This window comes from Nanorana parkeri, unplaced genomic scaffold (genome assembly GCF_000935625.1).
Source record: "Nanorana parkeri isolate BGI_ZX_2015 unplaced genomic scaffold, ASM93562v1 scaffold466, whole genome shotgun sequence".
In the NCBI taxonomy this organism is placed as follows: Eukaryota; Metazoa; Chordata; class Amphibia; order Anura; family Dicroglossidae; genus Nanorana; species Nanorana parkeri.
The window spans coordinates 1,057,140-1,078,795 of record NW_017306734.1 but is presented as its reverse complement, the minus strand read 5'-3'; the positions used below and the strand labels follow the sequence as shown (position 1 = coordinate 1,078,795).

Sequence of the window (21,656 nt, the reverse complement as noted above, 5' to 3'; positions counted from 1 at the left end):
TTTGTTGCTGTATTAAATGTAGAGATTTGTAGATTAGCCCCTAAAAGGTGCTCTCAGAGGCTCAGGGTCATTACTTTAACAGTTAAAATTGGCCACATGTGGAGAACATTTTATTTCAATGAGTTGCCGGACTCCTCCCCCCTTCCCTTCGTTAGCCGACGGAGCCACTTGGGCCGGTGAGTTTGCCCAAGAAACTTGTTCTGCACGAGCGCCAGCCAAGGCATTGGCCTATACACATACAGCACAGCAATGAAGTAATAAAATGAACTAGGATCACACTAATCCAGCACGCTATTATTCTGAGTTGCCCCACTCAAGCGGCGGCCATATTGAGTGGGGCACGTGAGATTAATAACGTGCTGGATTAGTGTGATCCTAGTTCATTTTATTACTTCATTGCTGTGCTGTATGTGTATAGGCCAATGTAGTTGGATCTGTATGTGCGTTATAATTAATCGAAATTAGTCGATTAATCGATTTTAAAACATTTTGATTAATCGAACACGAAAATTGTAATCAGTAACAGCCCTAGTGTTTTTTAAGATACTAAAAACTGTAAAAAACACAACTACACTTTTGCTACCAAACCCCAGCCTTTTCCTCCTAACCCCCCACGAACCCAATCTAACCCAGAACTCCCTTACCGGGATGCATACTTCCCTCTCTGTGGTGGCAGTGGCCTTGAATGGAGTCATACACCTACTGTAGGAGTATATCTTCTTTTGTGTCTGTGGGAAGTTACTGCCAGAGGAGAATTCTACACTAAGGATGTAGACACTGTGAAAACCCACCACAGAGAGGTAAGTATGCCCTGTGTCACAGTTCAGCTGCAGACTTGGAGCTGAGCTGTTACTTGTAGTTCTACAAGTATAAACATATCTCTTACCCCTGGTTCTGCAGGCATGCAGGGCTGTGCTGGTGCTTGTAGTCCTCCAGACATGTGCTCTGAACCTGACTCACATTTTCACCTGTCTGGCAGCTTTAGGCGTCGGCCGACCTGTCCTGCTGTATCTTATGCAGCTTCTCGGCCAATCAGTGCAGTCCGCTGGTGGCCAATCCTGTGGACCCTCCCTCCTCCTGTCTCTATTTAAACCCAGGGCAGCGAACGGCACGCTGCCCGAGCAACGCTTCCCTAAGCTAGATGCCGAGCCTCCCTGTTTGTGATTCAACCTGATTGCCTTTAAGTTTTTCCGTTTCCTGACCATTGGCTTGTCCCTGGATATCCTTGTCCCCAGTCTGAACTGAACTTTGACTGGTCCCTGGTGATCCCAGTCTTCTGTTTGTCCCTTTGGCTAATTCCTGAAATCCCAGTCTTCAGATTGTCCCTGGAGGTCCTGGTACTCTATCTGTCCCTTACCTTTGTTTTGTTCCTTGTATGTGTGTCTGCAACCTGCCCAGAACTCTGGCCTTGTTGACCATTCTTGGCTGTTAGGTGAGTTGGGTGGACCTAGCGATTGTGACCTGGGGTCAGCAGGCAGCCAAGCCCATCTCCACCATCAGGAGCTCTGGCGAACATCGGCCTGCCCTTAGATTCCACATCCTGGGGGACCACATGCCACCTACCTAGCATTGCAGCTCCCTGCCCTGTACCTTGTCTTACCAGCCTATCATGTCTTCCACTGCCTCATTCAGTTCCCCTGCTTGTACTCCAGCTCTGGGAGTCGTCAGCCCACACTGCTTGGACCCTTTTCTATAAGCGTCCCTACCAGTGTAGTAGAAAGGGTCCACAGACCTGACTCCAGTTCATACCCGTGAGCCCTATTCCGTGACACCCTGGTGTTCTAGGTTCAATTAATGTAGGGGGTTGGTGGGGAAAGGGGGGCTGTAAGGTTTTTTTTTTTTTTTTTGTAGCCAAAGTAAAGTTGTACATTTAAAGACAAAACAGGCCCAACGTTCTGCATGAAATACTTTGAATAGAAATTCTAATATAATTGGAGCCTATAATAGGCCTATAAACTAAGGAGCTCAGAGCTAGAGTAAAGTAAACCAAGGAGACCAATTGTTTGTGCAATCATATCAACTGAAGATTGTATTCAACTGTTTGCTATGGTCTACCGCATTGCTTTTTAAAAGCTTTTGAGTTGTAAATGTCGAAGAGAATAATTGCTGGAGAATACGTATTGAATTGCTTTCTGAAGGCATTTATCCTGTCCGTTGTTGTCTTCTAGGTCTCTAGAGCCGGTTTACAGCACTGTAAATAAACTAAGTGACAAACCTTTATCTCCGAGACAATATTCCCCTGTAGAATGTGACAACAGCTTCCTTCTTACATCTCCGTATCCTCATTTCCATGGAGGCCTTCTTCCCGAGTGTGAAATTTCCAGGTATGAGTCATCCTTAATTCTATTTTATATACAATAATCCAAAATCAAATGAAAGTGAACCGTTTCTTTGCCTATACAGGCAGTCCCCGAGTTACAAACATCCGACTTACATATGACCCCTACTTACAAACGGAGGCTATTACTTTACAGCAGGGGGTCCCAGGCTGCAGCCAAAGTGTACGGCGCAGCATTTCAGTAGTTGTAATACTACTGCGCTCATGCCGACAAGGAGTGCCCTCCTTTTTGGGTTTGGTTTGTAGTACTGTACGTACATTACAGGAAGTTGGCTCTTTTTAGACATGCAGACGAGGGGTGCCCACCTCTACTTCCGGGTCACTGTGAGGTTTTTACTGCTGTCTGTATTCTCGTTAGAAAGATTTAATCTCGCTTCCTGTCCTTAAGACAACAGGAAGTGAGAGGAAATCTACCCCTAGGTAGGGAAATTCCCTCCTGTAAGAGTGATCATGGGAAAAAGTGTCTCCACTGAAGCCTAATCACCAATCCTTGTTTCCACGACATCCCAACATTTTCAAAATCCAGTTGTCACAGGGACAGAAAATGAGGTGAAATTTTCTGAACAGGGGCACACACAGCAAAACAAATGTTACAGGGGGGTTAACCCTTCCCTATGCTATCCAAAACTAGAAAATATTTGTTTACCTGGGAGTAGCACTTAAAAAATGTACCTGTTCCAACTTACATACAAATTCAACTTAAGAACAAACCTGAAGTCCCTATCTTGTTCATAACCCAGGGACTGCCTGTACTGGGCACAGTAACAGGTGCACTATAGTTAAGGGACACTTAAAATATAATTGTATCCTATTTTATTTCTTTCTGGTAGAATATTTTCACTGGAGATTTCTTTTGCTTAATGCCTTCAATTATTTTCAATGTAAGGTTCCCAAGACATGATTACTCGTGCTGGACCTTAAGGACTGCTTCACACCTCACCATAGCGTTGCACCCTATCAAACAGTGCACCAAGTGTGCAGTACCATGCATTAGGTGCATTACGCTGTGATTCATTTGAATGGCAAAAAGTAGAAATGTCACCAGCACACCAGAATCCTTTTAGGATAGCAGAATGTTCATTTATTTGAAGCTCCTTGTCATATAAACTAACACTTTCGGGGCCGCACAAGGTCCCTTCATCGGGCTTAGCATTGACCTACTTGATGTCAGGCCTAGCATTTGAAGGGCACCCCCCGTGCATTTACCAGAGGCTGTGCACAGAAGCAATATGGAATGGCAACTCTATGGTGTGAACCGGCCCTAAGTTGTTAGAATCTTATCCCTTCCATCAATTAGTATATAATAGAACATTCAGTGCACATGAATCAAAAAATCCAGCAGGGGCAGTGAGGCTCTTTTATATTAGTCTTCATATTGACTACAACAGGTAGGAAGAATTTGAAAGTCAAATGCACAAACGTTGGCACTGCATTCCCTTTGAGATGGAAGAAGTCCCCAGTTAGGGTCTTTAGTAAAAAACAAAAATATATTTTGAGTGGACTGAACTTTTAAGCAATACTTCCATCCAGCACATATATAATAAAATAGATTTTGAGTTATTAATACTATGGAGCAGCTCGAGTGGCCTGCACAGAGCCCTGACCTGTCAAACGGACCCTTACATATGTAGCACAAGAAGGTTCCTGCCAATAACTTTCTATGCCATTAATTCATAATCTGTGCACCAGGAAAGCCCACCCGCTCCCAAACACAGATAAACAATTATGGGTATTTCACCCCATTCCAGCACCCTGTTATATCATGACTCAATGCCACACCGATCTCTCTATTGGCTTTTACAGTCTGGCATTGTGGGTTTAATTTGGAACAAAGACCAATCACTAGTGGTGTAGCACAAGGCTCTGCGATTGTAAGTGATGTAACGGAAGCTTTGCTGGGCAAGTTATGTACTTTTGGAGATGACTCAATGCTGTGCAACATGGTTGATATGTTTGAAGGTGTTTGTAACATGGAACATGATTTGGAATTGCTGGAAGATTGGTCAAAGTAGTGGAAACTGCATTTCAATGTTTCTAAACAAAAAAGAATGCAGCTAGGGAAAAGGAATCCTCTGACAGACTACACTTTTGGGAGGTACAGTGTTGGCTAGGACTACAAAGGGAAACATATTTGGGGGTGTTTCTTTCAGATGATTGCACAATAAACAAACAGTCTGGCCTGGCAGTGGGTAACGTGAATAGAATTATGGGTTGCATCACTAGGAGGAAGCAGGAGGAAGGAGGTCCTGATTCCTCTATATAGATCTTTACATATCACTAGAGGGATCCCCAGCAGGAGGAAGGAGGTCCTGATTCCTCTATATAGATCTTTACATATCACTAGAGGGATCCCCAGCAGGAGGAAGGAGGTCCTGATTCCTCTATATAGATCTTTACATATCACTAGAGGGATCCCCAGCAGGAGGAAGGAGGTCCTGATTCCTCTATATAGATCTTTACATATCACTAGAGGGATCCCCAGCAGGAGGAAGGAGGTCCTGATTCCTCTATATAGATCTTTACATATCACTAGAGGGATCCCCAGCAGGAGGAAGGAGGTCCTGATTCCTCTATATAGATCTTTACATATCACTAGAGGGATCCCCAGCAGGAGGAAGGAGGTCCTGATTCCTCTATATAGATCTTTACATATCACTAGAGGGATCCCCAGCAGGAGGAAGGAGGTCCTGATTCCTCTATATAGATCTTTACATATCACTAGAGGGATCCCCAGCAGGAGGAAGGAGGTCCTGATTCCTCTATATAGATCTTTACATATCACTAGAGGGATCCCCAGCAGGAGGAAGGAGGTCCTGATTCCTCTATATAGATATTTATTATCACTAGAGGTGTCCCCAGCAGGAGGGAGGAGGTCCTGATTCCTCTATAAAGATCTTTAGTTATCACTAGAGGGATCCCCAGCAGGAGGAAGGGGGTCCTGATTCCTCTATAAAGATATTTAGTTATCACTAGAGGGATCCCCAGCAGGAGGAAGGAGGTCCTGATTCCTCTATATAGATCTTTAGTTATCACTAGAGGGATCCCCAGCAGGAGGAAGGAGGTCCTGATTCCTCTATATAGATTTTTAGTTATCACTAGAGGGATCCCCAGCAGGAGGAAGGAGGTCCTGATTCCTCTATATAGATATTTATTATCACTAGAGGTGTCCCCAGCAGGAGGGAGGAGGTCCTGATTCCTCTATAAAGATCTTTAGTTATCACTAGAGGGATCCCCAGCAGGAGGAAGGGGGTCCTGATTCCTCTATAAAGATATTTAGTTATCACTAGAGGGATCCCCAGCAGGAGGAAGGAGGTCCTGATTCAACTATATAGATCTTTATTATCACTAGAGGGTTCCCCAGCCGGAGGAAGGAGGTCCTGATTCCTCTATAAAGATCTTTAGTTATCATCAGAGGGATCCCCAGCAGGAGGAAGGGGGTCCTGATTCCTCTATAAAGATCTTTAGTTATCACTAGAGGGATCCCCAGCAGGAGGAAGGAGGTCCTGATACCTCTATATAGATCTTTAGTTATCACTAGAGGGATCCCCAGCAGGAGGAAGGAGGTCCTGATTCAACTATATAGATCTTTATTATCACTAGAGGGTTCCCCAGCCGGAGGAAGGAGGGCCTGAGTTCCCGGAAGAAACCCACGCAAGCACAAGGAAAACATGCAAACTCCTTGAAGTTACAGCTGTGGGTTACTGATTTTTGTTATTGTATAATAGTGTAGGCCGACATCAAATATGGTATCACTAGAACCATTCAACTAAAATCCAGTGTTAAGGTATAATAAGTCCGCTTTACAAAATAAAATATGTTCCACAAAGATCTGAGCCCTGGGACGCCAGTTCTACATAATTATTGACTTTAAGATTCTCAGATAAACCAGTTTTAAAGCTAGAATTGTTTATTAGAAAAAAAACAGTCCAGAAAAAACAAAATTTGTTAGAAAAAAATGCAATATTGATAGGTATTCACTTGTTTTTGCATTTTCTGTGTAGAAGTGTTTGGGTAGAGGAAAATTGAGTTACTTTTCAGGTTTACAGCCTGTAACATTATCAAATGCCCCTCGAAGGAGCTAAAATGCATTTATGACGCATTTTACACACAGCAAACACCGCAGTGAGTAAACACAGCATTGCACAAAATGTTCTACATCTCATTTATATTACAAATACTCTGGCTCCCTCTAGTGTCCAAATATCAAAATACACTTCAAGTTAAATACGCAGAATACTTCTGTCTGAAACAATGATGCATTCATTGTTCATTTATTCCAAAGCTTACAAAGAACAATAGTTAGTGTCAGGGTTTTTTTTTTTCATCCCTCTCTTTATCTTTTCTTCCTATTTCCAGCCTCTTTCTTGTCTTTTTGTTTCCCTCTCTCTCGATATCTCTTTACTAAGCACTCCAAACTTTCATTGTAAATTATCTGCAACAAAAGCCAACACACCCCCACAAAAGGGGCGAATAACATCAACTTCTGAATTATTTTCATTTATTTAAAGAAGAAGTATAATAATGTCTTTTTATTTAGAAATAAATATTGAATGAGGTCTCTTTTTTTTAACCAGGTTATTGCACTGCCACCTAGTGGCCACACAGGGTTTATCACTATCTGTCTCTACCCATTCCCGGAGGCTTGTCACTCCGCCCTTGAATTAAATTGAAAGTCAGGGTGCAGTAGTTTTGTCTGCTAGATGATCAATGGCAAACCCTAAACATAACCCAAAGTGCCAGTAAAGTTTTTACATGTGAGTTTTAACAACCCTTAACCCTAACCCTTATCTTAACTCCCTAACCCTTGACCCTTATCATAACTTCCTAAACCCCTAACCTTCTAACCCTTACCCTAACCCCTACACCTAGCCCTCTACCCCTAACCTTCTAACCCTTACCCTGGCCCTAACCCCTACACCTAGCCCTCTACCCCTAACTCCTAACCCTTAACCTTAGCTCCCTCTAGTGTCCAAATAACTCAAACCCTCTAACCCTCTAACTGTAACCCTCGAACCCTTGCCATAACTCCTAACCCTCTAGCACTAACCCCTAACCCTTAATCCTAACCCTCTAACGCCTAAACCTAACCCTCTAACTGTAACCCTTGAACTCTAACCCTAGCCATAACTCTTATCCCTAACTACTAACCCTTAACCCTAACCCTCTAACGTCTAGCCCTAACCCTTAACCCTCTATCCCTAACTCCTAACCATCTAACACTAACCCTTAACCCTCACCCCTATACCTTAATCCGTAACCCTAACCCTGGAGAAATGGCCTTTGAACAACCACTGTATAATTACTGCCGAGTGTGAACAGAAAGAAATCCTGCAGCACCCCAACCCAGTAATGGGGACACTGTTGTGATCAATATTGTATTCTAATAACTGTATATGGGTGATACATGTAATGATAGCATTTCATATAAAAGTTACTGAATTAATGATCGCGCCTTTATATATATTTTTTCTTCAGACACAACGGTCCATCAGAATAAAAGTGACAAGGGTTGGGACAAATTATAACACTGAACAGGGTCTGCAACAGTATTTTGTTTTCATTTAAATCACATGAATAAGGCTACATTCACACTATGTGATTTGGGATTCCTGTGGCAGGAACCATTTAGATGCGGCCACTGTCACCCATTTAAGTTAATGGCTGGGTGACAGAAGCTGCATTTGTAAACATCCATGGACAATCCCTAAGACCCACAGCAATACTTCCGTTGGCATTGAAAGACAAATTCCACTCTATCTAAATGCATTGTTCCCTTAGTGGCCGGAACACTGCAGGGCCTTGATTACTGGTGATGTAGCGGTGACAGAGTGACATTTACTGGTCCAGCCCTTAAGGTAGGAACACCATAGCACAAGATTAGGGGACTCTTAGCAATGTTCTTGCCTGTGAGACGTCACTGGGGACCTGATTGGCAAAATAAAATGGGCCTAAAAAATTATTGTTTCTCGCACAGGGCGCCTAAAGGCCTAAGGCCGGCCCTGGTTGTAAGTAGAGTCCATCATCCACAAGGCAACCTAGGCAGCATCTGTAAAGAATAAATAAAAGCAACTGGACCCGCTGTATTTTTCTTGAAGACATTTTGCTGGTCATCCGATCACCTTTCTTAATTCAGAATTGAGAAAGCTAGTCGATGATCAGCAAAACATCTTCAAGAAAAATACAGTAAGTCCAGTTCTCTCGATTTACTATTTACAGATATACCATGACCTGGATGAATGAGAACTAGGGATGTCCCAATACCATTTTTTCAAGACTAAGTACTTTCCCTCATGTACTTGTCGATACCAATTACCGATACTTTTCTTAAAGGGACATGTGACATTTTTTCTAAAACAATACAGACTAATGATTTTAGGGCAGTTTCTTTGTAATTATAAAGAACTGTAACTCAATCCATGATTATTCAGCAATGGAGAATGGCAACCGGCTATAGAGGACTAAAAATCTCAGCAATCCATGATTATACAGCAATAGAGACTGGCAACCAGCATTAGAGGACTACAGATCCCATCAATCCATGATTATACAGCAGTTATACAGGGCTGTGTGTGGTCTCACTAGGGCTGCATTTGGGTCTCAGCCTGCGCTGGACAGGCTGTACGCGCGTGCACGGAGGCTCGCACGTGGTGCGCCCACAGCCGTTATTCTTGTCAGGTGTGGGCCTTGCTAGGGGAGGTTCCCAGTACACACCTTCCATCATTTCTCTCCTCCTATTGGCTCCTAGACAGGGAAGCCTCCTGGTTGTCTCGGCAACCAGGGGGCGGTCCTAGTTCCCACTGGGTATAAATTCCAGTCAGAGCCTTGGCTGAGTTGCTGAGTTATTCTACCTTTATGGTGCAATTACCTAGCCTTTTGTGTTGGATACTGCTGCCGTTCCCTGACCCCTCATCGGAATTCCTGGTTACTGACCCCTTGACCTGTGCCTTCCTGCTCTTGAACCTAGCCGCCTGCCTTGACCCAGACTGAACCTTGACTACGCCTTTTAGATTTGCTCTCTTCTACCTTGTTGCGGATCTCCTTTGGCCCGATTCCTGCCAGTGAGTTCCACTCCACGTTTCGGGCCAGCGATACCCTGTGACAGATCCTCCTGCTTCGGCTTCACTCATTCTGTGGATCTGTTTTTCCTCCACCTCTCCTGCTGCTCCATGATCATTCCCCAACTAGTCATTGGGGTAGGGGCGAGTCTGGTATAAAGCAAAGCTCTGCCTTTACCAAGATGGCCACCTCAACAGTCATTAATAAGTCACCCTGAGAAAAAAAAAAGACCAGTAGCATGGAGGCTGCAGGTAATATTAATAAATTATCATGTGTGCTCCACTGGCTTTTTTTGGACACAGATTGGGCCCTCTTTACCTTCTTTTTAGACTGGACCTAGATCATGTGTGCTTGTATGACCGTAATATTGATATACAAGTACAACCAGTCTAGTCATCATGGTAACGGGGTCAAAGGAATCAAAACGTTCTTTACTAAGGTGCTGTAAAGCTCATCATCAGCATTTTAAAGCAGAGGTGACTACTTTTATAGGAAGAGTCCAGCTTCGCATATAACTTTCACTCCCTCTGTTTATGAATCTACTGATCAACGTGTCATGCTGTTTTCACCACAAAATAAGGCTTAAGCAATGTTCAATTTGAATGTGATGGGTTTCTTTTACAGGCCTTATGGTGAGGGTGACCATGCATTTAGAGCACACTATCACACAATACATGGTATCGCACGATTTGTGCACTGGCATGTGCGTTGTCATGCATTCTGAATGGCCCCTCACTCATAGTCGCTGTGCATTGCAGTGCTGTGAAATGTCCAATACTGCAATAGCATGTGTTGTGTTGCTGTGTGACGAAAAGTAGTGCATGCATTGCATTATTACTGCTTGGCAATGCAATGCACGTCACGGGGGACCATGCTTTTGTGGCACGATGCTGCAAGGCACGGCCACCAAGAGTTGTGTTGGGGTGCCATTCAGAATGAATGGCAATGCAACACACCAGTGCACCTAGTGTGTGGTACCCTGCACTCTGGGATAGCATGCGTTAAACATACAGATCCCACGCATTTAGTGCAACAATATGGTGCGAATAAGCCCTCCGGGTGTCTTGATTTTGTACTTGTGGTAGAACTAATGACATTCAATGATCTTCAGTTTGCAGAGGGCAGTGCTGTATTTTACATTTACAAGATATTTGATTGTAGACTCCGTCTTGATATAGGCCCAATGTCAGTAGGTCAGTATACACGGTGTCATTTTTAGTACTATTTACATGTGTGGAAACGAATGTTAAGTACATTAGGCAAAAACATTAAGAAAAAATAAAATGTGTGTGTGTTTTTTTTCTTTCCAGGGAACCTCGTAAAGTCATATTGCACAAAGGCTCTACGGGGCTGGGCTTTAATATTGTCGGAGGAGAAGATGGGGAAGGAATCTTCATCTCCTTCATTCTAGCGGGAGGACCAGCAGACCTCAGCGGGGAGCTTCAGAGAGGAGACCAGATAATATCAGTAGGTATCTGAGCAGGAAAGAAACAGGCTTTGGCTTAGCTTTAGTTTAAAGTGACATTAAACCCTCAGATTTTTACCAATAGTGTAATGTGCGCCTTACTGTAATCCATGGTAGTTTCCCTTCTCTTTGCTGCTCTTGCTTTTAAATCCTCATGTCTTCTCATGCTGGGGGAGAACTTCCCTTTGCAGCTGAGGGCCTCTTCCTGTAGTGCTGGCTCGGGTTGCAAACCTATACACAGACACCATGTATCCATTTTAGAGACAAGGCAGTCTGCTGCAAAACAGAAGTTCTGCCCAGCATGAGAAGAGATACGGATTTAAAAGGAAGAGCAGCAAAGAGAAAGGAAACTACCATGGATTACAGTAAGGCGCACATTACAGTATTGTTTTATGTTAAAAAATCTGAGGGTTTAATGTCACTTTAAGTTCTTTTTTTAAAGTGACACTAAACTCAGGACAAAAAACATAAAAATACATCCGAGTTCCTCAACTATGAACAACAATGTATCTTATTTGTGTATCACTCGGCTGTAGATCTTCCAATCATCTCTGAATTGGTGCTGACACTGTCCTTCCTTCTGGAGGGGGGCTACTTTTGTTCCCCATGGTCCCTGTGTGTGTTGTAAAGTAGTCACCGCTCCAAGCTCACTCCTGTGATAGACTACAATCTCATGTTTAGTTTACTAATTTGTGTTGAGATTGTAGTCCATCACAGGAGTGAGCTTGGAGCGGTGACTACTTTACAACACACACAGGGACCATGGGGAACAAATGTAACCCCCCTCCAGAAGGAAGGACATTGTCAGTACCAATTCAGAGATGATTGGAGGATCTACAGCCGAGTGATACACAAATAAGATACATTGTTGTTCATAGTTAATGACCAAGTTCACCTTTTGCTAAAATTAAGGAAAATCATATTTGTTAACATAATAAGTTGGTAATCGTTAAGGTACTTGAATGTATTTTAAAGATTTAACTCCTGAGTTTAGTGTCACTTTAAGGATTACATGGTGTTAAAACTGTTTGGTATCATTTTTATATTAAAGAAGATCATATAAGCCTTTTGTACTAAATACTGAGCACATGTCTGAAAAATATAATGGATTTAGTGGTTCTTGCTTATGTAAAGGTGACCTTTTTGTTTTATTCTAGCTTTGGATACAGTAGAAAATTTGTCATTTTTTCCCCCGGCTGATTGTATCCAGGGGGTGTGGAGAGATTCGCCCTTTCTACTGAAATCCCCTAATTTGTAATGGTCTTTAGAGCAAGAAGTTAGAGAAAATCCTTATCAATGGGGGCTGTTGCCTCATGCAACATCTCTTTCAGTCACATGGGGGAAGGGGGGGAAGCAGAACGGCATGGCTGCTCTGCTACACAATGTTTGCAGTATGCCTGCCACCCCATTTCCAGCCAGAACGTCCCAATGTAGATGTGTAAGGGCCATACATATCTCCCCACCCAGCTCCTGGCAACCAGTGATGTCAAGAGCTGGGCGGGATGGTGGCCAGAGATCTACAGTTGAGATGATGCAGAGGCCACACTGCCCCTACCCCCAAAGCGTGCACCACCAGCAAAACCCCTCCACCTCCCCCATGGAACGTGCAACACCCCTCCACCTCCCCCATGGAACATGCAACACCCCTTCACCTCCCCCATGGAACATGCAACACCAGCAGAACCCCACCTTCCCCACCTCCTCAAGTGATGAAAAGGCTAGGGACACCTCGGGGCCCTATGATAGGACAGAAATTCTGTTCACTTTAGAGAAATTTCTACTCATTTCCTGTTGCGTCTCTAGGACAGGAAGCAAATAGAAAATCATCCTAACAGGACATAATGGGGGGTTTTACTCTATTTACTGCACTTTTCTTGATGAAGAGAGCAGAGAAAAGATCCAACATGTGTGCCACATAGGTAATAGAGACCATTTACAGTCAATGATCTTGACTTGGTCAATGTAGATTGCCGTTGTTTTCCTCCGTTGTTTTTGAAGCGCATGTCACACACGGGTCAGCAGATTCCTATTGACTTTAATGTAGATGTGTAGATGATAGTTCTCAAGCTGGGTTTGACCTGGCTTGCTTTGCGTTTCATTTCATTTTATGCAGCAGGTCCTATTGAGATGTGTTTGAATTGCAGGCAACTTGGGTCAAAGGTAGCCTTTGCTGCATGCATTTTGCATTTGTACCAGTGACATTTAGGCAGAGCTGCCTTCCAATAAAAAAGCCAGCAATGAGAGGAATGTCCATGTAAACAAGCTCAAACAGACATTGGCTATGGCAAAAGTGGACTTAACGCCTCCCTGTCAATTGCCAAAAGTTACAGCCGCAATTCAATTGAACGTTTTTAGCGCCCTTTCTCGGAGGCTGGCCTGCCCTCTTCAGCTTTCTATAGCTTCTTATTGGTTCTTCATTATGATAGGTGGTCTCAAGCTCCAATCTGCAAGTCGCAGGAAGTGGTAGGGGACCAGTAGTAGGTGCATTACTTTGCAGGTGCTACTTTAAAAGGTTTACAGGATAATTTTATACTGGACTACACTGGAATTGTTTAGAAGCATAGGTTGTAATACCTAATATATTCCTCAGGCAGACTTCGGCACTCTCCTCTTTTCTCCAACGTTCCAGATTGTGGGCAGGCCATCACCGTTGCATTGTACTTGATTACATCAATATGCGAGCACTGTCTGTAGCGTCTAATGCTGGGCACACACCTTACAACCATCGCAAGACTTTTGTCTTGCGATGGTTGTAAGGTAATTAAAAAAACGTACGATCTGCCCATCTTGGACAGGCAGATCGTACTTCCGATGACCGCAATGCCGAACGGGCAGTGAGCGTTTGCTCACGCCGGCCCGTCCGGCTTTTATCTTACGAACATGCTACACACTCGCCGAACACCGTACGATGCTCGGCGGGTTTTCGAACATTTTCGTAAGTTAAAAGTCGTGCGACCTTACAGTAGTAGAGGTCGCACGGCTTCCACACACCTTACGATAATTGTGCGATCGCGGGATTTCCCGCGATTATCGTAAGGTGTGTGGGCACCCTTAGAGAAGAGGCTTTCGGGACTGGTCGCACTTGCTAAAAAAATTGCCATGTGTTTGAGAACTATAAAACATTGTGTATATTAACTGTTTCCTTACAGCATCAGCTCAGATTCAGGGCTAGTTCACACCAAGTTCTTGCAACAGGCAGAACCAATGGTAGCTGCCATTGGCTCTTGAAGAAACCAATGGTAGCTGCCATTTGTAGTAATAAGAAGGTCAACAAGAGGAATCAATGGTAGCTGCCATTGGAACCCAATAGTAGTTGCCACTGGTAGTGATGAGGAGGTCAACAGGAGGAACCAAAGGTAGCTGCCATTGGTAGTAATAAGGAGGTCAACAGGAGGAACGAATAGTAGTTGCCACAGGTAGTCGTGAGAAGGTCAACAGGAGGAACCAGTGATTTCTGCTATTGGTTCTTGGGGAACCCATTGGTAGCTGTCATTGGAACCCAATAGTAGTTGTCACTGGTAGTGATGAGGAGGTCAACAGGAGGAACCAAAGGTAGCTGCCATTGGTAGTAATAAGGAGGTCAACAGGAGGAACGAATAGTAGTTGCCACAGGTAGTCGTGAGAAGGTCAACAGGAGGAACCAGTGATTTCTGCTATTGGTTCTTGGGGAACCCAATGGTAGCTGTCATTGATAATGATGGGAATGTCAACAAGAGGATCCAATGGTAGCTGCCATTGGTAGTGATGAGAAGGTCAATAAGGGGATCCAATGGTAGCTGCCATTGGTAGTAATGAGAAGATCAATAGGAGGAAGCAATGGTAGCTGCCATCGCTCCCAAAAGAGTCCATTTCCATAAGGAATTTACATTTTGCATCTACAGAGCAGCATTCAGGCAGCACCGATATTATTTTCTTATTACCAGCATTTATATAATGCAAACAATTTACACTGCTCTTTACATACACATATGTTTCTGCCCTCAATGAGCTTATATTTGCAGTCCTCTGTTTATGGGTATTCCATTTTATTTGTTAAAGGCCTTTATGTAGCACCATTTATTTATATTGCACTGACAATTCACACAGCACTTTCCATTCTATTCATTCACATCAGTTCCTGCCCTCAAAAAGCCTTGAATCTAAGGTCCTTATCTCACAAGCTACAGCCATTTAACCTTCCATGAAATCTTTGGACATGCAAACCTATACAAGCACAGGGAGAACATGCAAACTCCTTGCGGATAGCATTGTTGCTTTAATGATGGAGTCACTTTAAGGATTTCCCATTGCGGAGATGAGATCTTGTACAGTACTGCCCATCTGCAGGTGGCAGATCGGACGTCCTTCCTGCCATGACAGATGACTGCAGTGTACTGTGCTATCCACACAGCAGGATCACATTTTGCCTAGCAGATGTCTGCTCAGCCAAGCACAGCCAGAGTTGGAAGGGTGTATTACTGTGCTGATTGCCCATTACTACTTACAATTACACAGGACTACCATTATGAGATGAGTGAGCAGACATAATTAAAGTGACACCAGCTTTTCTTCTGAAATGTAATGATTTAGTACAAGCATTGTTAGCATGTAAATATCTATATTTTACATAGTAATACGTATTTTATTTATTTGTGGAAGCATCCATCATAGTCCTAGGACAGAGAGGGATACGGTTGGATGAGTAAAGAGATCGGCTCACTCCGCATTGCAAGGGTTAAATGCTTGTTTCTGTCTAGGGCAGGGATGGCCAAACTGCGGTTCTCCAGCTGTGGTGGAACTACGAATCCCATGAGTCTTTGCAAGATTCTCACAGCCACAGACATGACTCCCGGAGAGAGATGCTTCATGGGATTTGTAGTTTCACCACAGCTGGAGGGCCGGTGTTTGGCCATCCCTGGTCTAGGGGAACATTAAAAATAAATCCCTTGCTCCACCACCAGCAGGCGCTCTCTTCCTCTGAGGCTTGGGGTTGTGGACGGGCCACTGGCATACTCGCTTACAATGCAGGAGTGCTGGTCCTACAATAAATGTGATGAAATCAGAGTGTGACTGATGGAGCTGCCAAGAGAAGCTGCTTCAGGGCACCGGTTGTGCAGATTGAAGGAAGCTTGGAGGGAGCGAGGGATTAGGTGGGTATAACGTCTTGGGCCCCTCTAAGCAGACTCCTCGGAGACTTTACAGCCCCCCAATCACTTCCACAGGCTCTTATATGTGTGGCCCACCCCTGCTCTACACCCCCACCATGTTTCCTGGGCCTGCTGCCCCTCCTGTGGGCCCAGGACCGGCATCCCGGGTGTTGGTGACTAGAGGGAACACAGACCAGTGAACATCCATTCACTGGTCTTCTCCCTGCTGAATGAACCCAGATGCGATGTTTAGTTTGTCACTTCCAGTTTTGTAGCTCTCTCTGGCCGGGGAAAAAGCTGATCCAGCGGCATCACAATGGGGGTGCGGCTCACACCCGGGTGGCACCAACGGAGGGGGTGACGCCAAAATGACTGACAGTCGTTTTGGTGGCACCCCCTCTGAAAAGTCAGGCACTTGAGAGAGAAGCCAGCAGTTTCTCAAGAGAGAGAGGAGGGGACCCGGCGGCATACCTTATCCCACCGGGTGAATGCCCCCTCCTCTCTCTGAAAAGATGGCCACCGGCAGGTACCAACGAAACAGCACGTGACACCACGGCGGGTGTCACTCGGTGTCCGAACGGGTGTCACCCTGCCTGGGGACGCCTCTGGCTGATCAAGTACTATCTATGCTTGATCAACTTCAATGGGCTGCAAAGGTGACATAAGGGGTCTAATAGAACCCTAATGTCTCCTGAAAGAGAACCTGCCACCACTAAAAGTGCTCAACACAGCAAAAAATGTCTGAATTGGCCCTAAGGGACTTGTGCTGGTATCTCCAATAGGGATTGTTCAATTAAAAAGGAAACAAAAGATGGAGAGCCAGCTCCAGTGGACTGGCTGCCATTGGCCGTGCCAGATCTCCCCTCCCCAAATCTACCTCAGCCATGACTCATAGAAGACGATCAGCCGTTCACATGTTCCGTAGATGTCATAGCAGTAACGTAGCCATTCCTCCTACTCCGACATATGGAGGACGCCCCCGCAATCTCAGCTCGGTTGGCAGGGAGATGACTGTGGAGATTGGGTAGTGATTATCCGCTCATAATAACAAACGGCTGCCAGGATGGTCATTATGTGTTTCCGCCTTGTCAGAAAAATTCTGGAGCCGAGCGCGGCAATCATCGGCGGAGTCACCAGCCTTCAACGAGCCCGCTGAGGTCATAGTGTCTATCTGATCATTCACACGGGGCGATGACATACACTTGTCTGGTAGAATAATGTCCATGAGCGGCGTGAATAACTGTACAAAAGGGCTGTGATGAGAAAATGGTTATTTACGGGGAAATGACAACCCTAGTCATGAAAGTCTATGACTTAAAGGGTATGTACACCCCGGCAATGAACTTCTCTTATCTGCTCCCTATCAGTCTCATTATCAGTGATTGATGGCCCTAGACTTATTGCTCTCACTGCGATATGTAACATGTGCGGCGTAATGGGTGCAATAGTCATTTTCGCACGTATGCGCACCCGACGCATATTTGCACGCGTGTATGTATGGGCGGGGACTTTTTTAAAAAAATTGTGTTTTTTTAAAATTCTTTGTCATGTGTGACTTAAATTTTTTTTTCCCCACTTAACTTTACTGTTATCACATAGGGGGCTAAGAATCCCCCTATGTGATAGCAAGGAGATGTGACAGGTCCTCTTTATGGAGACATCAGGGGTCTCCAAGACCCCTAATGTCACCTAGGGACCCCCAGAGAAGCTGATGAAGCACAGATCTGCTTCATCAGCTTCTCTCCAGCGTCTGAAGCTGGAGAGCGACACAAGAATGCAAAAGTGATGTAATATATATCACTTCCGCATTCTGACAGCGAAGAGGGGATCGGAGGGAGATTGTGTACCGAACTCCCTCTAATCCCCTGTCACAGAGCCACCATGCTGGTCCCAGGCTCACACCGGGCACAGCGGAGCTCGGGACCAGCGGGAGTGGGGTGGCGGGGGGGGGGGGGGGGGCACATACCGGCATGTTATACAAGCCATCTGCCGGCTCTATAGTCGGTGGATCGCTTGTATATAAACAGGCATCGCTGCCTGTTTTTAAATCCAGGCAGTTTCTCGTGGGCGGGGCTAACAGGCCGTCTTTTGACGGCCTGTCACATCCAGGAAGCTCCCAGCCAGGCGGTTAAATACACCATGGAAAGTGTTTTGTTATATCGGTTTCATAAGCACAAAAAAAGACCAAATAATCCTTCCACAAATCTTGTGAATCATCCTGTGCTCTCTGCCTCCTGTGCTCTCTGCCTCCTGTGCTCTCTGACTCTTATCTCTGACAGAAACACTTTTGTTACGAGCATTAGCAGGGGGCGGAGTCCTGTACTCTCTTCCTGTTTCTGTTGGCCTGATACAGCAGGGTGAGTGAACGTTGTCACCCTACGACAGGAAGCATGTTACTGGCCGGGAGAAAATAAAGGAAAAAGCCAGAAAACGAACGCCACATCTAAGAACTTGTAAGCTGCAATATGGCACATTTTTTGTTTTGGGATTTGATTAAGCAATGCGCTTATAACGTCTGACATAATAAAATGCAGCTGCCAACATTTTATTTTACAAGGTATATACTGTATAATGATTGCAGGCTTCAGACCTAAAATGTGCATCTTAACATGGTTCTGGGAGTGAAACAGTTAAGGGGACACAGGCAGCCATAAAAATGGAGGGGGTTTCTCCTCATTTCCTGTTCAGCCAATACCTGGCATGGGCACAGAAAGGAAGCAGGCAGCAAAAAATACTGGAAGCTTTACAAATGATTACAGAGGCGAGAAAAGGTCTCTTTAATAGACTCCCAGTAAGCCTCTGCTCACTATGCTCTCTCCTCCTATCAGCATTTTCCTTGTCATCACATTTTTATGCAGCATGTTGGCTTCCAGCCGACCCCTCCCTCTCACTGTCTAAGCTCCGCTGTACAGGGCTGGTGTCAAGTCAAATTTAGGTATTCACTCTGTATTTATAAACTGAGTTGATGATGTATTAATGATGACAGAGCTGCATTCGTTTGCCTCTTTGTGTCTTCCTGGAGTTCAGCTTTCAGCATTTTGTTTCTAATCCCCTTGTTCAGGTGAACGGAATTGACCTCCGTGGTGCTTCCCATGAACAAGCTGCAGCTGCCTTAAAGGGTGCAGGTCAGACTGTGACTATGGTAGCACAATACCAGCCGGAAGGTAAGTGACTCATCCTCCTGTATGTTTGACTTGTGTTACAATAGCAGCGGCTTCTGTTGTCACCGGACTAATGTATACAGAAGGAGCAAAGGTACTGAAGGTCACGATTGATTCCTTCACCAGTTTGAACGGTCATTTGAAACGATATGTTGTGGAACTCTCTTGGTGAGATCTCTGTGCTGAGTTCCCAGGTCTGTACACCTGCTGTGCCCATTGTGAGGAGCTCCCCCCATCCCTGTGCTGAGTTCCCGGGTCTGTACACCTGCTGTGCCCATTGTGAGGAGCTCCCACCATCCCTGTGCTGAGTTCCCGGGTCTGTACACCTGCTGTGCCCATTATGAGGAGCTCCCACCATCCCTGTGCTGAGTTCCCGGGTCTGTACACCTGCTGTGCCCATTATGAGGGGCCCCCACCATCCCTGTGCTGAGTTCCTGGGTCTGTACACCTGCTGTGCCCATTATGAGGAGCTCCCCCATCCCTGTGCTGAGTTCCTGGGTCTGTACACCTGCTGTGCCCATTATGAGGGGCCCCCACCATCCCTGTGCTAAGTTCCCGGGTCTGTACACCTGCTGTGCCCATTATGAGGAGCTCCCCCATCCCTGTGCTGAGTTCCTGGGTCTGTACACCGGCTGTGCCCATTATGAAGGGCTCCCACCATCCCTGAGCTGAGTCCGCGGGTCTGTGCACCTGCTGTGCTCATTATGAGGAGCTCCCACCATCACTGGGCTGAGTTCCTGGGCCAGCACACCCACTGTGCCCATTATGAGGTGTTCCTACCATCCCTGCACTGAGTTCCTGGATCTGTATACCTAATGTGCTCCATAAGAGGTGTTCCCACCATCCCTGGGATGAGATCCTGCGTCTGCATACCAGCTTTGCCCATTGTGAGGGGTTCCCATAATCCCTGTGCTGAGTTACTGGGTCTGTACACCTGCTGTGCTCATTATGAAGGGCTCCCATCATCTATGGGATGAGTTCCTGGGTCTGCACACCAGTTGTGCCCATTATGAATGGCTCCAGTGATGGGCTTCTACGTGTTTCGCATTATGAATGGCTCCCACCATCCCTTCTGGATTTTTGAAGGGTCATTTATATTATGGAGAATGTAGCAGGAACACACAGAGGTGGACAGGAACACAGAGACTCCGGTGGTCAGGATTTATGTCGGGGAGGTCTCACTGTTGGAGTATCTAAAACATAGGAGAAGCTAACGACTGACTCAGTCCTCTAGGCTCCACCTGTCAATGAAATCGTTGTTTTTCTTGAACCGACCCTTTTGCAGCAAATGTCACCTTTCCATATTCAACAAAAAAAAACTAAAATCTACAATCTGGCCAACTAGAAAGACGGTGAAGTGTCTCATCATGTTCATAGGGTTGAACTAATCCTGTAATGCTGATATACTCCAGTTCATAAATGGGGTGGAAGCAACAGCAGGCATGAACAATGGTGTACAGTGTTACAATCCTGAAGTGCCAAATGAACAATAAGAACCAACATACAAGCGTTCGTAAACAGGCCGAATGTGTGAAATCGAAACTGGAATGTATATCTGTCGAGCCAACCAGGTTGTGTTGGGGTGATCATAAACCAAGTGATTGTTGCAAGTGATTAAAGGAGAACTATGAGGTGAATGTTTTCCACTCACCTCATAGTTCTAGCCGACCTGTGACAATGAGACTGTCACAGGTCGGCTCAGTAGATCGGGAGGTGAGCGAACACATACCGGCGTTCGCTCACCTCTCGATCCTGTCACGGCTCTCTGCCATGACAGGGGAGGGGCTGGATCCCCCGCTCTGATCCGCCAGCGCTGACTGGCGGAACGGACGAGGGAGGGGGCGGGTACAGCTGGCTCTGCCTCTAGATAGGCAGAGCCAGCTGTCAGTTACGCAGCTGGGCGGATCCCGGCACAATTGTCGGGATCCGCTTCAGCTGCGGCTACAGCTCGCGGTATACTGAGCCTAGGGTGACGGGAGGATGCTAGTTTGTGTCCTCCCGTTACCCTAAGGAGAACTATGGGGAAAAGCCTTAACCCCATAGTTCTCCTTTAACGCAGTTTGAGCACTGATAGGAGTTACTATCAGAAAAGGTGAACAAGTAGATCCAAGTGAATGGACAGTCAGAGAGACCTAGGGTTAAAGGAGATCTATGTGGTCAGTGATTTCCACTCATCCTCATAGTTAGAGCCGACCTGTGACAAAGAGAGCCGACCTGTGGCAGCTTATCGATGAGGAAGTGAGCAGAAACATGCAGCCAATCTGCTCACTTCTCAATCATCTTCCTGCAGTGAGTGGCGACTGTCAGTCACCGCTGCCCACAGGGATCCCCTCCCCTCTCCGATCCCCCAGCGCTGAATGGAGGAGTGGACGGGGAGGAGGCGGGCACAGCTGGCTCTGCCTCTAGATAGGCAGAGCCAGCTGTCACTCATGCAGCTGTGTGGATCTCAACAGTAATGTCAGGATCCGTCCCGGCTGTGGCGCTCTCGGTACATGTCGGGCAATAGCCCG

At 45.6% G+C, this 21,656-nt stretch overlaps 1 protein-coding gene across 1 annotated transcript in view; it reads left to right on the top strand.

The window, feature by feature from the left end:
• Window positions 1-19,157, top strand: part of LOC108790332 (disks large homolog 2-like) — a 101,290-nt gene extending 82,133 nt beyond the window's left edge. The window contains exons 9-11 of the mRNA XM_018560568.1: window positions 2,169-2,324; window positions 10,705-10,861; window positions 19,047-19,157. Of these exons, the coding sequence (XP_018416070.1) occupies window positions 2,169-2,324; window positions 10,705-10,861; window positions 19,047-19,157 (424 nt within the window). The remainder of the gene's footprint in view (window positions 1-2,168; window positions 2,325-10,704; window positions 10,862-19,046) is intronic.
• Window positions 19,158-21,656: the final 2,499 nt, after the last annotated feature.